Source organism: Bactrocera tryoni, chromosome 3, assembly GCF_016617805.1.
Source record: "Bactrocera tryoni isolate S06 chromosome 3, CSIRO_BtryS06_freeze2, whole genome shotgun sequence".
In the NCBI taxonomy this organism is placed as follows: Eukaryota; Metazoa; Arthropoda; class Insecta; order Diptera; family Tephritidae; genus Bactrocera; species Bactrocera tryoni.
Genome location: NC_052501.1, coordinates 9,212,081 through 9,229,258, shown reverse-complemented (window position 1 = coordinate 9,229,258; position 17,178 = coordinate 9,212,081). Strand labels below are relative to the sequence as shown.

The 17,178-nt window shown below is 33.8% G+C and overlaps 3 protein-coding genes across 3 annotated transcripts; all 3 read right to left on the bottom strand.

Annotated features, from left to right (window-relative positions):
* Positions 1-416: 416 nt before the first annotated feature.
* LOC120771679 (23 kDa integral membrane protein-like) lies at positions 417-3,008 on the bottom strand. Its single transcript, XM_040099802.1, has 5 exons — positions 2,856-3,008; positions 1,368-1,559; positions 1,080-1,241; positions 798-1,001; positions 417-719 (listed from the first exon to the last, which is right to left on the bottom strand). Exons 1-5 carry the CDS (start codon positions 2,913-2,915, stop codon positions 648-650), a joined length of 690 nt encoding a protein of 229 aa, XP_039955736.1. The 5' UTR covers positions 2,916-3,008; the 3' UTR covers positions 417-647.
* A 1,482-nt stretch (positions 3,009-4,490) lies between these two features.
* On the bottom strand, positions 4,491-8,538 carry LOC120772076 (23 kDa integral membrane protein-like). The gene is made up of 4 exons (XM_040100470.1): positions 8,470-8,538; positions 5,166-5,357; positions 4,923-5,087; positions 4,491-4,846 (listed from the first exon to the last, which is right to left on the bottom strand). The coding sequence occupies exons 1-4, from the start codon at positions 8,527-8,529 to the stop codon at positions 4,574-4,576; spliced, it is 690 nt and encodes a 229-aa protein (XP_039956404.1). The 5' UTR covers positions 8,530-8,538; the 3' UTR covers positions 4,491-4,573.
* Positions 8,539-12,134: 3,596 nt separating this feature from the next.
* On the bottom strand, positions 12,135-17,178 carry LOC120772173 (CD63 antigen). Its single transcript, XM_040100619.1, has 4 exons — positions 16,951-17,178; positions 12,849-13,040; positions 12,604-12,768; positions 12,135-12,526 (listed from the first exon to the last, which is right to left on the bottom strand). Exons 1-4 carry the CDS (start codon positions 17,008-17,010, stop codon positions 12,257-12,259), a joined length of 687 nt encoding a protein of 228 aa, XP_039956553.1. The 5' UTR covers positions 17,011-17,178; the 3' UTR covers positions 12,135-12,256.

Sequence of the window (17,178 nt, the reverse complement as noted above, 5' to 3'; positions counted from 1 at the left end):
TAACATAAAAATTTAAACTCCACTATATATTTAATTTTATACTTCAAAGAAATATTATTCTCATTCACTTCAAGGAAAGAGTGATTTAATGACATTATTAAAATAGAAAAAGAATAATATCGAATAATTTTAATACATCGAATTCCAAACAAGTGTATATGGAGAACAAGGACCCATGTCATCCCCTTAGTTTTAATTTCAAACATATATTTACAAATTTGTTAATAATTTTGTTACACTAACTATGGATTACATCATATATTATTTACATTATTTACCAGAAAGCCCTACCAATTTGTGCTATTAAAGTATCTTTTACAACTGGCAACAACCTTACAGCAGAACTGTTTTTTTTACAGTGCTGCCCTAATTTGTCTTTGTGGAATCTAAATAAAGTGTCAAAAATACTCAAAGAGTTTAGTTTCGGCGCTGCTTCCGTTTCCACACCAAATTGTTAAGTTTTATTTAATCGTTTTGAATTCAAATCATTTTATAACATACATCGATTTCGTAAACTTTTTATAAAAGTTAAATAGTTATTTCTTATATATAAAATATTTGCTACTAATATTGGTGACAAGCAAACTATAATCGTTGGAATGCTAAAACTTGTAAACACATCATTTCACATGACCTCCATTTTGAAATCAGTAGTTTGCTCTCCTTATGTTGTTGCGCACTTGATTCGCTAAGCAGCAGGCGAAAATAAATGCAACTAACTGAAAATACGTAATACAAATTTACGGTTTAAGTTAAGTAAGTAAATTAATAGCGTAAAGTGCTTTTAAACGACTCACTTCAATAGCTGCTACACCGAGGCCAGCATAACGTACAATATTTATGCTTTTATCCCAAAATGAATGGAAAGCTTCTTCGCAACCAGGTTTCTTCAAAGCATCTAACACACTACAAGATACGGCGTTTGTGCCACAACAGGAATTTGGGATCGACTCGAGATTTAAGGTGTAATCAGTTGAGCCATTCACGCCACAACAATTAAACTAAGTGAAATAAATATTATTAATATACGTTGCTAATGTAGTTGTGGTTAAGCGCTAACCGATTAGTGAGAAACTTACCGTCAATTGTAAAGCGTCCATTACTTTCTGATCTGTTTTGTGCTGCTTCCAAATTGTTTCCACAATTTGATCTACATAATTGAGGAACTTGGCACGTTGTGTCCAAACAAGTATCACCAGAGCAATCTGAACCAGCAAGAGGACGAGCATAATGACGGAGTACTACAAGATGAAGATGTGCGAATTTGTGTAAGTAATAATATTAATTTAAATTAATATATTAGTAGATACATACTATATATTTGTTCATGTATATGTACATATGCACATAATTACTATGTGACCTACCGTCATTGTGCAACATGTGTCCTCGCGTATTGCGCCACAGCAACCCAAAAACGAAATTATGAATATCACACATCCCAGTATAAGAATTGCTATGGGAACGCTGTTAGCTTCAAACGTTTGCGCAAAGCTACCCACTTGCTGTATGTGTGACACTAATATAAAGCCGAAGACAATTAGCAATATACCGCATACCTGTAGAGATGTATATTATTAACTATTATAAATACAAAATCATATTGTTTTTGTAAATGTTAATTGAGTAAAGGAGTAAATTTAGTTTGAACGAAATTCGATTTGCACGACACTTAAAGGTTTATATCCACTTGCAAGTCAGAAAACACGCGTCTCTTGTGATTTTTTTTAAATATATCAAAATATAATACATATATACATAAAATATTCTCTAATATATATACAATATGTACATTTTAAATATGTAAATTCAAAAGAAAATAGTTTGATCATCATACGTGGATATAACCTCGCAAGGCATAAATAACCTTTCAAAATTTTAGATTTATTTTATTGACAAAAACTAACGCGATTTCTTTCAATGAGAAATGTATCAAACAACAGTAACAATATCTACCAGATCATGACGTAATAAGGATTATTTCTCAATTATTTTATGGTGAAAGCGTAGACACTGTAGTTATTTGCTAAAAGTAGAAGAAAAATTGCAGCAATACAGGGTGGTCAAAGCAAAATTTTAAGATCTATTATGAGTTTATTGATAGCGCTATCATGAAGAAGTGCAAATGGATTTATATGTCACTTCTATACAAGAATATTATTTATATTAGCAACAACAAGTTAAAAGTAAACGTATTTACTTATACTCAACACATGAGTAGCTAATTTTTATATCATAACTTCGGTGCAATTAACGTTTTTTCGTTTTATACCTGTATAAACAAAACACAAAAAAATCCAAAAAGCCTCAACTCCGAAAAAAAATAGTTTCAATTAATTTTTGTGTAAATTTGTCGGCATTTATGATAAGATAGAAGCGTTTTACTATCGATAAAGCGAATCAGCTTTATTTCATGTAGATAAAAGGCTTCTGCTTTGTGATATTGTTTGCCAAAGACACATGTTTGAAAGCTTGTGCTTAAGTGTGAAACTTAAATATTAATTATTCTCTTCCTTTTATCGTTTCGTTTTCGTGTAATCACCTAATACAAAAAATAAATTAACTTACTAAATGGGCTGCAACTAATTTGCAAGCTGTGTTCGCGCACCGTGACTCAATATTTGAGAACTGCAAATTAAATTTCAATGACTAACCCGTTGTCTAGCTATCTAAACCGTTATTGAGTGCTCGTCTGATGCAAAAAAAATGCTATTATCAGTACCTTGTGATATCAGTTCTCACAACTTCGCTTTTTTCAATTAAAATTCCGTCTAAAATTAACCGACGAAATTCCACTCATATTTCACTTGTTTATATTGCTCATTTTGAGGTTATATTTTCTTGTCTTTACTTACTACGAAGAGTATGTTGAATATGAAAAGTATATATTTAACTAAAACACCACCGCAATCCATATTTTCGTATAATTAACTTTTTTTCCTTCCTCCTCTTTATCTCCTTTATTTGTTTTTAACGGTAATGCGTTATTGCTATGCACGTTTTCCAGCAGACCTCACCCGTATTACTGCCATTCGCTATCTAATAGTATATTTTATATAGTGCACAATTTTTCCAGGCCACAAGGCCTTATCGCTATAAGCCCATTAAGGCTTCTTCCAGTGGAAAGGTTGTTGTACAAAAATGTGTAGTATATTTTTGGGAGATAAAAACAGTTGAATATGAAGTGCGCAGTGGTATTCGGAAATTCGTTACTTTTCATTGGATTTTAAGCTTCGTAGTACTCGATAATTTTGAGCTGAAGAGCTCTATAATCACCCAGGCTTCTTTACCAAGTTTTCTCAATATATGTATACATATAGTCCACAAGAGTCTCCTTTAACTTATTATTTTATCTTTTCTATGAAAAGTTGGATCCTAAACTTAATTTCTGAATTATAAGTGAAAGAAAAATTATTCGATATAGTGAAGAGGTCGAATTTAGTTGAAAACGGTCGTGTAGGTCCCGAGATATGGATTATGGCGCATTTATTTGCAGATTTATAGCACTCTTACTTTATTTTTATTGTTGTTTAGGATTCAAAGTAATGGCATTTACTGAAAAAGACAGTGGCTTGTCATCGAATGTTCGGAATTTTGGAAAAATAGTAATAAACAAGCTACGCCATCGCTTGGCGAAAATAGTTATAGACCCAATATTTTGAGATTTCATCGGTTTTATATAGGTTAGGTTTGGTTATATTGCCTGACTGCAACGCCATACCGGGATCTGCTGGTCCTTAGTAATGCCAGATGGAGGTACAGTTTAATTGGAGCGCAAGTATTCGTCATACGGGTTGTCAAGACTTTTTGCGAACTTTAAGAGCGATGTGATATCTTGTCTCTTGGACTAGGAAGTTCCTAGATATTAAAGCTGAGTTCTAGATAATTCTGGACAGAAGCTTAGGAGGTGTTCCAGCGTCTCTCCCGTTCCTACTTTCTTGCACTTCCCGTATCGTCGTTACTAATGACCATCCGACTCGCATGTGATGCCAGTAAGTTGTAACCAGTCATTAGAACAGCAATCGTAATGCAGTTCTTTCGAAACCATGTGAGTAAAAAGTTGTTTTCCTTCGGGATTCTTACATATTGTTTTGGCGATTCTGCCATTCCGTCTCGGCTAGATCCATGTGTCAGCCCTTTCGGAAATTTCATTGTACATACATTGTTTTTTTTTTGTGACATCCGTATTTCCTGTTCTGGTTCGGTAAAAATACGAATGGTACTTTGGCAACCTCATCAGCTATTTCGTTGCTCCGAACTCCTTTGTGACCTTGAACCCAGTACCATCCCATCTACAGCCTCGCTGCTTCTAAGGACATTCTCTGACGTAGTGCGAAGTGACATTATTGCCTTAATTGCCCTCTGGCTATAGACATATACATACATATATATATCTCAGCCGATTTGTGTATAATTTATTTAACTAATTATAAATATATTAATAGCATATTTATTATAAATAAAACTTTATTTCCAAAAAACCTATAATATTCTGCGCTTAAAACAAACTTCTATTTTACAAACAACGAAACATTTAAAATAAATAATTAACTATTGATGTAGAGCCAATTCTCTAAGCCATGTTTCTACGTTCCGCTTTTCGTACGCATCCCGCCAAACCACAACCTGATATCAATGCCAAGAATTCTATAGCAACCACCACAATGCCACCAATTCGCACATAACCTAAATTATCGGACCAGAAGTTATAAAACACCGATTCGCAACCCGGTTTGGTATCATAAATGACCGCTGGACACGGAGCATCCGTCTCCACAAAACCACAGCAAGACGGTGGCACGGTGCTGGTGTAATCGGTGTAATTATTATAGCCACAGCAGCTGAACTACATTTTAAAGGGAGAAAGCATAAAAAGATGATTAAAAAATTTTACATTTTTCCCGAACATATTTGCGACTTACTGTAATCTGTAGTATGTTCATAGGGTTGTCAGCATCATCATTTCTATTCTCAAACGCATTATGAACAATGTTATTCATAGAGTTGAGGAAATCTGTCTTCTCCACAAAAGACCAAACGACAAGTGCAATCTGCAGGCACATCAGTATGAACATGAAAAGCGAGTACTGCAGAAGTTGGAAGACAAAATATTGTTATTTATTACCGAAGTATGTAAAAATAAAAAAAAATGTTTTCAAACTTACCAATAGGATGCACCAATTGATCTCCCTAAGTGCGCCGCAGCAGCCGAAGAAGGACACAATAAATATGACACCACCCAGTACTATAACAATAATGGGTACGACATTGGTATAATCCATATTACTGTCCGATTTTAGATCACCCATGCCATCCAGAACAAGACTGCCGAGTATGATCAGTAGGATGCCAACTATCTAAAAAATTATTTTTAAAAAAATATACATACGTACATATATAATTCAAATACGAAAGTCTCTAATGTTTTAGAAATCGAAATCTGATAGAAATATTCAATATAAGAAAGAGACGAAAAGTCCAGTAAAATATAAAAAACTTTAGTTGTCTGATATAATTTCGGGATATTATCAAAACCTAGGGGTAATGTAGTAATTCATTTGTCTAAGGACTAAAATTACAAGACTAGAAGTCAAGCTCCACTTAGACTTCATCTGGGTTCCTGGCCATAAGAACATTTTCGGCAACGGAAAAGCAGACGAGCTGGCAAAGGCAGGAGCTTTCCTAAACGGATCCAAGGCAGAGTTGATACCAAGCCCGGATCGATCAGGAGAGAGCTCAATATACAATTTCAACAATTAGCAAATAACAGATGGAAGAATATAACGAAATGCAATATAACTAAACAGATATGGCCAATATATGACAAGAAAAGAACTAAAGTATCTGTAGATACTTTTCCTGGACCTATTTAATAAGTGGCAGTGGCCATTTGGAGAACATGCGTCCAAAATTGGTATGCCCTACAACAACATCTACCAAGGCTGCAAACTAGTAGGGAATAAGGTAACAATTTAACACTTTCTCTGTGAATGCCCAGCCCTAACCCACATCCGACACCGAACATTTGGAATCCATCAAGCACCAAACCTTGAATTGATGTCTACAAAGAGCATGTCGGATATTAGTAGCTTCATCGAAACCACAAAATGGTTTGAAAGAGAAGGTGAAACGTGATAGCAATAACATAGGTTTACGAATAGTGCACCAAAATGACACAGCTAGTGCTAATTGAGCCCGAAATACAACAGGGCTGCGTTCCGACCTACTTACCTACCTACCTAAAATTTCAAGATAAATCCAAAATTATGAAATCCAGTTAAGGCCAATCGAATATCTAGAGTAGGAGAGCTAAAAGAAACAGATCTAATGAACTACAGGGTATTTGTTGAAAATATGCAGTAAATAGCTACTGAGACCGCCAAAAGTGTCATCCGTCGGGCTATCAAACTAGTACAGGAAATACGCGAGTTACTAAAAACAATATACAATGAAATTTCCGAAAGGGCTGACAGAGGGATCAGAATAAGATGAAATGACTTAAGCAAATGTAGGATCGCCAAGATCATGTGTAAAAGTACCGAAGGAAAACGGGCATGCTTTATACCCACACGATCTCGAAAAGTCTGCGGACGACTATTGGTCTCGTGATAGATCACAACTTACTGGCATCACATGCGAGTCGGAAGGGCATTAGTAAGGATTACACATGCTGGAAGTGCAGAGAAGTAGACACGAGTGAGACGTTAAAACACCACCTTTGCTACTATCCGGTCTTATCTAGAACTCGTCTTACAAATATAGGAGTTTCGCAGTTCAAGGAACTAGGTGAAGTATCAATAATAGATATTAAAGGTTCGCAAAAAGCGTTGACGTCCTGAATTAAACTGAACTCCATTTCTGGTATAACAAAGAACCAGTAGGGCTACGAATGGCGTGACTGCCAGCCGGTTTAGCCTAATCTAACCTAGATTTAACTTGTGATTTATCATGAAGTGGTAATATTTTGCTATTATTAATAGATTTATAGCGCTAAAACCGCATTTTAGATGCTTACAACTGTTAGTTCGTTAATTAGTTCAAGTGAATTCCTTGATTATCGAACATTGATATTCATTTAAATAAATGAGTGTACTTAAAACGGAATGAATCATTCCGTTCCGAAGTCGTACCCAGTGCATACTACATACATACATGCATAGAATATGTATATGATATTTATGGCGAATATCTATTTCAATCAGGAAAAGTGTAAATGATGTGTCAAAAGTAATTACAGTCATCCATATTGTTATCGCAACTCCGAAAAGAACTGATAACTCAAGGCGTCTATTTTAACACAAACAGAATTGGCTAATATACAAACAAACATACATACGTATAGCAAATATAAGCTATGTATATAATATACATACATACATATATATATACAATTTTGCAAGGCAAGGTATAGTGAAATTTGTAGACTGAGATTTCTAACTAGATTTTTTTTTATAATTTTTAGGCGTGAACTCAAAAGTTTTCAACTTGATTGGAATTTTTTCGACAGACATGTGTCTTGTTCACAAAGTATTATATAAGAAAAGACATAGACGTAAAGTAAAAAAAAAATATATTATCTGTGCTGATTACCCTACGCTGACGCTTTTAAGGAGCATACCTACGGTAACCGCCTTAAAAAAGTGACGTTTGACTTTAATTATTGTGTTCTTTTTAAAAGTATAGAGCAGTAGTGCTCACGCCACATCTCGTTGGATTCCCAACAACATCAAGCGGCTCTAGGTTCTCTAAGATTCACTTAAACTAACAGCATAACCGTCATTCATTCCCACTTAGCTGACGTTGGCTCGCATACCAAACATGACGTTGACATTCTAATGACATGACAGTCATTCTGATTATAATTATGACCAAGATCTTATGATCTGATTGCTCTTATATTACTTTAATAGCAGAAGACTCCTCTCCATCTATCGTTTAGATATCAAGAACTCACAAAGGACTTAAGCTGATGTTTCGTCTAAATGCAGTTATTTGTTAACAACTCTGGAGCCTAAGTGTTCTGAGAGAAAAAAACTGTCCAAGCTCCACTGCATAAACTCAAAATGTACTTCTGATCTTCAAACACGTTTTCTTTTATATTTTAAGAATTTAACTGTCATCAGCACTTTGAGAATTTTTTTTAATTTTCAAACGTCATTAGCCCTCTTAATAACATGTCTAGCACCATACTTATAAAAAAAGAAACAAAAAAGTAAGCACATGCAAGTAAAAGGCAATATAACTAGTCCTTATCAAGAACCTCTAACGATCTACATGAAGCGCAGTAATCCAAAAAGCAGTCCGTAGCCCTTTCGTTCTCAACATTATCTGTTTCCAAAATATTTTATTTCACACATCTTGCAATTGAAGCGCATTACTTCAGCAGGACTTTTTTTTTAATGATTTCCAAATATTTTCACATCACATATACATATGTAACTGCTACAAGTAAGAATATAATCAGCTTACCACTGCGAGCAGGTTAAAAAAATATAGTAGCCATTTTACAAGAAATTCGCACCAACCCATTTTTCTATATTTTTTGTTTTTAATCGATTATTTTATTTTGTATCTTAATGTATGTAATTTATTATTAATTAATTTATTATTATTTAATTTATTATTATTTAATTTACTATTATTTAATTTGTTATTATTTAATTTATTATTATTATAAATTTATATTGTACAACTTTTCACAGTTTAAAGAAATGTTTAATCGGTTTGCTTTCGAAAATCAATTTCGTTTGTTCGCGTAACTTTCGTTCGAATGACTGAACTCTAGGCCGAATATTTGCTTTTTAAGAAAACTAATTATAATATTTTTTTGTTGTGGCTCCAAGCATATATAAAATATCGAAAAATCACTCCTTATTTATCTTTGATTATTTTTTTGTGCATTAATCGACTAGATAAATATGGCACAGGGGTATCTATCATACCACGTAACCATGTAAAAATGTGTACAAATATGTATAGTATACATATATATGCACAATTTTTCCAATTCAAACATTATGCAGGGCTCAAAGTATTTTGGCCTATCGATAATAAATGAGGAACACAGTAAAACCTTGATTATGACCACTACACACATAATTTTGATAGCAAGTTTTTTTTGTTTTTTGGTATTAAAGGGTATCCTAAAATTAATGAAAGATTGAATTTAAATACAGGGAGTCCCAAAATTAACGCAAGTTTTAAATTTGCCGCTATTTATGTGGTCGGAATAATCTTTTAACTTCGTCAACTGTGAAGAGATTTGGAAATTGCGGCAAATTTAAATCTTGCATTAATATTGGGACACCCGTTACATTAATGTTCGGCACAGCTTAGACGAATTCGTACTTGCCCACAACAAACGCAAGATCATGTTGGCTGAGAAAGATTCTATATAATGTTTTAATTCCTTGACAAGTACACACTACTTAGATCGAAAAGTGAAAAAATCAAGAAAAATCAGCGTGGAGCTTTGGATAAAAACAAAAAAATAACATTTTTTTTACATATTTCGATAGTTTAGATATTAAAATGTTTTCCTCTAAATAGATTTAACAAAACTCAAATCATTTTTAAATAATTGAAATAATCGATTTAATTGAAATTATCTAAATATTATCTCGAGAAAAAAATCGAGAAGATAAAAAAAACTATAGTGAAATAATCGGCCTTTATTTGTGTGTTGTTTAAAAAAGGTTTCGAGGTTCCCTACTTTTTTAAAGAAAAAACACAGAAAGTTTAAATTTAATGGGGAACATTTATTAACAGTCGAAAGATCATTATTTGGCAAAAAGTCTAAAGTTGTTATATCACACGATCTTAGTGGCCAATCGACCGGACCAAAACGTGAAATTTAAGTTCAAGAAACAGTGCTTGGAAATCGTCGTCTTAGGATCAGAAAGATCACAACAACTCTTATAAACATTATTAATGGTATCGTGCATTTTTGAATTTAATTTTGTTAAGCTTGTAATGGCTCAGCAGGCTATTTTGAAGGCGATAACAAAGATTCTGATTAAAATAAATGAAAGTGTATTTTTTGTCAGTCCGAGTCATAATTGATCAGATGTAATAAGACCATTTTTTCATGACAGCTGAGCCGAAAACGCCTGTCCGCTGAATGATTTTTTTCAGATGAGAGTCGTACAATTTTGATAAAGCGCTCGAAAATACCAGAATCGGTTGGATTAACCATTATACAGATGCGTGCAACTAATTAACAACGCTAGTAGGAAAAATCTAAATCGGTTGATATTTTCATTTTCGAAAAAAAAATTTCAACTGTATGTCTTAAAGATAAATTGTACATATTTAGTTATTGTAAATTAGCTATTTTTTTTTGTTATAAAAAAGCTTTTATAAAATAAAGGCATTTTATGACTTCAAAGCCAGAACTAGGTCGTGCAACTAATTAACAACGTTTTCCTTTTTTTTTGGAAGAATTATTTTTTTTCGGGTTTAAAGTTAATATTTGGTTGCAAATCCATTACTGTCAATCACGGCTTGATATCTAAGAGGCATTGACTCTACTAAACTTTGGTAAGATGTCCTTTGGAGTATTATTCCACTATTGTTTAACCATTTAGTATAATTCCTGGAAATTTCCAACTTTATGGGAACAAATTTTTTTCTTCAAATGTGTCCAAAGATTTTCGATTAAGTTTAAGTCCGGGATGCACGAAAGCCCGTCTAATAGAAGCACCATGTTTTCCTGAAACCATTGTGTTGTACCACGGGCAGTATGTTTCAAGTCGTTATCTTACTGGTAAATTCACGTTACGGGCATATTGTCATCAGGATATGGTAACATTTCATTGTCCATGATTGAAACGTATTTGAACTGGTCCATGCGCTCATTTATTTTACAAATAGGCCCAACACCTAACCACGATGACTTGGGGTGCCATAGTCATTATGCAGCCACCACCATGTTTTAAAGTTAGCCTAGTGTATTTGGAGTCCAACTCCTTGCCTCGAGGCCTGCGGGCATAAGATTTTCCATCTGAAGAAATCTTATTTATCTTGCTTTCATCGAAAAATAATACTATTTTCCACTCTTTTGCTGTCCAATGGCGGTATTTCTTTGCAAACTCTAAGCGACTCCTTTGATTGCGTTCAGAGAGTAATGGCTTCATCCTTGAAATTCTTTCAAAGAGTCCTGCCTCGCGTAATCGTCTTTTTACGATAACTACAGATAGTGCATCTGAGTTTTCACTAAAAATTGCAACTCGAATTTGTTTTGCCGTCTTGTGGGGATCCTTTTTAGAATCGCGGATAATTAACTCGTCCTTCCGAAGAGTAGATTTTCGATCTCTCTTTTTTCTTGGAACTTGTTTTGTCATTTTATTCCTGTTGAAATACCTAACTGCATTAAATAAAACCAACCGCTTGGGGAAATTTAGGGTTTTTTCAATGTCTCCGTAAGATTTCCCATCCTGGTACATCTGTACGATAACATCCCTAGTGTCCTTATAACAAGACCTGTGCTTACTCATTTTTATTCACTAAAATTATTTAATTTCTTAATAGTAATATATTTCAATAGAAATATTAAGATTTAGTTACCTGAACATAACTAATTTCTAAGAAATCTTAAGAATTCTACACGCGTTGCTAATTATATGCACGACCATTTTACTCACTATTGCATAAAAGTCCTCAACTATTTCAGAATAACGGGATTTTTTGCAAAAAAAATTGTCAGCTAAACCTGGCCATACTTTCATAGAGGATAATTCAAAATAAAATTATATTTGTACCCTTAAAAATTTTTTACAAATCGTCATTTAATTTATAGGGACAAGTCGTTGTTAATTAGTTGCACGCATCTGTATATTGGTCCTAATTTGCGACTAAAGCTTCCTCAATCATATCAAACAATTTCGAGGTCAGCGTGGAGCACATGGTTCAAGTCGCTATGATCCTACAGGTACATAATTTTCGGCGATTTAGACTCATTTTCAATAAGTAAAGCGATGAAGAACACAATTATAACTTTAATTTTTTTAATTGTGTGTATTCATAATAAATAAAATGCATCAACAAATATTAAAAATATATATAATAATTGATTAACAATATAAAATAACTAACTAAGTTTACTTAACCTATGCAATGCCTTCTACATTCTTTAATACATACATACACGATTCACAATTATTATTTGTACTTCAAATAAAATGAATTCAATGTATATCTCTGTACTTTATTTACAAAACCGCATGCTGTACACACACTCTCATTCTATTTGGTCCACTTATTGTCTGCGCGATCTGCGCATGCTGCTCGCCAGACAACAAGCTATTGTGAATACCGCCAATTCAATGGCCGCAACAGCAATGCCCGCGAAACGAATAATATTCGTATTTGTCTGCCAGAATCCAACGAATTCAGCAGTACAGCCCGGCTTAGTCTGGTATACATCTGCGGTGCACACCGTAGCGTCGAGCGAGCCACAGCATGAAACTGGCACATCCTTGCCGGCACTTATATAATCGTTATAACTAGTTTTGCCGCAGCACTTGAACTATTTTTGAAGAGAAAAATTAAACGATTAGAAACTTCTTGTAGTAAAAAGTAAGAATTATAGTATAGCATGCTTACGCTAAGCTGTAACGCGTCCATTGGGAAACCTTTAGCGGAATCATTCTCATTCCATGCCGTGCTAACCAGATCTGTCATAGTTTTCAAGAACTCGTCACGCTTTATAAATACCCAAACCACTAAAACCACTTGCAGAACGAACAGAATGAACATGAAGACGGCGTACTGTGGGAGACAGAAAAGGGTTAATAATTTTGACATCTATCTAAGATTATATTGTATATCTATATAATATTATAACCTACCGTAGTCATTAAACAAGAATTCTCGCGTATCGCTCCGCAGCAGCCAACGAATGATATCACAAATATTATACAACCCAGTATAATTATTAGGATGGGCAGTGTATCAACGTTAATAGCCTCATCGAATGACGAGATATCGCCAAGATTGCCCACCATAAATGAGCCGAGCACGATGATGAGTACGCCACATACCTATGAATAAAGAAATAATGAAGCACATAAGAATATAGTATGAACATTTATATGATATCCATTAGTTTGTAGGTGAGTTGCATACGTGACTAAAGTCTTTTGACCTTTCTATTACAAACTGTAGCTGTTATCAGTTAACAAATATATAAACGTATGTAGGTATGCAAAAATAAAACTCTGATACACTTAAATCTTTCTAATCTTTATTATTGTGGGAGCTGCACTCCTATTTATAGGTTATATTTAACTAAGAGTTACGTAGGCTATTTTTTATATTCCGGGACTTGGCAATCCTAGTGTTGCAATATGGTGACTGACAACTCAAAACTTTTTGACATACGAGCGCTATTTATGTTGTTTACAGTAACTTGAAATATTCATCTTGGTCAAAATATGGAATTGAGTCGCGAACATTATTTTTTACAACTTTTTGCGTGGACTAACTCATCAAGAGTTCATCGATGAACTGAAATAAATTTTTAGCGATGAAGCTTCATCAAAGACCAGTTTTTAGCCATGGTCTGTTGAATTCAATCGAGGTGGCAGATCACTCCGACCGAGAAATTTCGTGGAGGTCGTCCAAAACCAGTCGCTGCTTCGAAAACTATTGATGCTGTGCACAGTGTCCAATCGTCATGTGACTTATCGTGAGATAGAGACAACTACAGGAATTAATAGGACCAGCATAGATTCAATATTGCATCCACATTTGAGGGTAAAAAATATTTGTATAATTTGACGATCGCGGAAAAAAGAGGCACGTGCCGCTTGGTCGTGAGAAGTGTTAACAAAATGCGAAATTCTTGGAACAACTGGACTTATCTCAACATTACCACTAGAATAACACGAACCAGTTAAATCTGTGTGGTACATAATCATTTGTATGCCAGCTGTCTCTCAAGAAATCAGGTTAACCAACCGACGACGGATCACTTCACTCCACGATGAGCGTGGTCTCGAAGATCGAAAATCGACTGAAACAACTGCATTTTTAAACATTGGAAACATCGATTTTATGAGTCATCCTCCGTATAGTCCTGACTTGGCACCGAAAGACTTCTTTTTATTCCCGTTCGTAAAAAATAAACTAAAATGTCAAGGTTTTTCGTCATCTGAAGAAGCGGTTGATATAAGCGTTCAAAAAGTATGTTTTGGAGATACCTCAGTCGGAATGGCAACAGTGCTACGAAAATTGGTATGCAAAAGTATATAGATCTTAATGGAGAATATTATGAAAAACAATAAAGCGATTTTCGATGAATAAAATTTTTGTTGTTCTCTAATCCCAAAATATAAAAGGCAACCTACGTATCATGTATTAAACGAGCTTCGAGCCATATTGTAGTCTTTGCAAATTAATGTTTGTTCGTACATATATATAATGATTAGTAGACAGATGACCATTGTCAAAAATATGTATGTATATATTGCACATATGTCAGTTTAAATAAATATATTTTTGTCAGTCCGGGTCAAATTTGATCGGATTTTTTTTTTGAGTTCTTTGAAATTTGAATCATCTAGGTCCGAACCCCTGACCGACCGAGGCCAAAGTACTTTCCTGTACAAAAATACCAGTAAATTTAGTCATGACTTACTCTCGTGCTCCAAGGTCATTAAAACTTAGATTTAACCTATTATAAAGGGGATTTTCGCGGCACTAGCACAAGAGAGATATGTACATACATACATACATACAAAATGAATTGCCGCATGTAAATTACACGCTTAAATTACGCAGTTACCAACGCCATTTTGTACAACGTACATATGTTCATATTTCTATAACACCCAGCTTCTACTTACAAATCAGTTCCCATATCTAATCTCTACCAACACTATTTATTTTAGTGTACATATGTCAAACATTTCCTGCTCGCAAAAACATTTAAATTTTATCGAATCGGCAGCAGAGGTGTTCACCGATATTCTGAGTGGTCTGGGCTGAGTGAGCAATTATTAACTGCCATGCCAATTATAATAGACACTTAAATGCCGACAAATGAGTGTAAAAGATATAGGGAAAATGTACGAAAAATGCATGATAATACACATGCTTATATATTTATATAAAGTGGCCGATATACAAATGTTGATGGATATTATTGCAGTTCGATATAGTTATACCGCAGAGAGCATCGTTCTTCAAACATCTGTTAGATTTTAACGTATGACAAACTTTTTAGGACAGAAATTTAGTCGGATGTTGGCAATCGCCTACGGAATACTATAGATACTACTTTTTAAGTTTAGTTGGTAGTTTGGAGCGAATCCCGGTTCCGCAAAGCAGTAATGTTGCTTTAAATGATTAATTGTTCTTCAACTGAAATTACAGGATGAAATGAGCTTTGCAGACAAATTATGTTCTTCTTCTAAGTTAGGTAGCCTAACAGTGCCGTGTGTTCACGCAAGTGCGGAAAGTTCTCTGAGCACCATTCACCTGTGAGTGGTCAGAAACTATTCTTTTACATATGGCTCAAGTGGCTCACAACTTCCGGTATAAGACCAAGTATCCTAACATTAGTTTGAAGGCGAGTCAAAGTAAGAAGGCGAAATATCCTATCCCTCCCCAGGGTTGTACGCTGGTTTTGGGACCCGCCACATAAAAAAAACACCCTTAATGAAAAGTACAAAACAGCCTCGAATGAGTACGAACGTATAGCGATTCCTAAATAATTGAATAATGTTATAAAAGCTATAGTAAACTCCTTAACACTTGAGTGAAAAATCGAACAAACAACTATTATTATATATTTTTTAAGAACAAATAAATATAGAATATTTATCAAAAGTAGAATTTTCACAAATGAATTTTTGTCAGGAGAATATCTCCAATATAGGAAGCAGAAAAAAAGAAATGTTTTACGGTTTTTATTCCATAAATGCGAAAACCCAACCCAGTCGGCGGAAAATGTGAGTAGTCTTTTAGAGTTTATGGTCCTGATACTGCAACAACTGGGTTTTGGGGGGGATTTACTTTCCACTGATTTTGCTAGTGAAAAGTTCGCCTCTAGAGAATCTTATGAAAATCAACTTTCCAGTTCTACACTTTATTGAAAAATAATAGAGAGAGGAAATAGAGTTTTTTTACTAATAATTTATCTTGATTGAAAAAGAGTATTTTCTCACAATAAACACTTCTTAAAGTATGTACATTATTAATTGCAAAACTAAAATTTGTGCCCAGTTTCAGGCAAAAAAATAATCTATGACTGTTGATAACATCTCAGTAATGAGTAAACACTTCGATAGCTGCTTTGCTCTCATATGACTTTGAGACGTTATGCGTAATGAGAAGTAATTATTTTTATTTCTTTTAATTATTATATAATTTATTTTTAATTTAATATTTGAAAATTATTTTTCAAAGTCAAGTTTTAGCTAATCCTCCTGTTTAGCTAAAACTTGATTTTTAGGGAATTATTTTTTGAATTTATTTTTTTGAGTTACTGTCCAAGGATTGAGGAATTAGGGGCCACATTTATTATGACAAAAAACCAAAAAACAACATTTTTTATTTTACACTGAGGTCTTTTTAAAATCCTTTTCACGTTGGACGATGTAATAATAAAGTTCAAGTTCAGAAATGTTACACGGTATGCATATTTTTACTTAAGTTAATTACACTGTAATTATAAGGGGGAGCAAAAATATCGCTCGCGCGTATTAAAGTCATTAAGTTAAAAACACTTTCATGTCATGTTTTCCCACCTACTACAAATACGAAAATACACGGACACTTGCACAAAGCTAATAAATACTTGTAAATGTAAAAAATTAACAAATTCCTAACGGAAATAATTTCAGGTAATAAACTGAACACGTTGACTTAATATTTGTAAATTTTTTACACAACTGCATTTAAAAATTTTTTTTTTGTTGTTTTTTCTATTACACATTCTCAACTCACCAAAAATACTATATTGGCGATATAGATTAAATATTTAACAATCGATGCAAAGAAATTCATTTTGGAATGCCTCTTTTTACTAGTCTCGTTGTTCACTTAAAATATTATAAAATTATTTATTTTTTAATTTATCGTTTAACACTTGTGTATCGCGTTTCTTCCTTGCAACGTCGCTGCAAATGTTCTAAACGCGTCGAGCTCTCTTGTCGAATTAATCACACCAGAGCG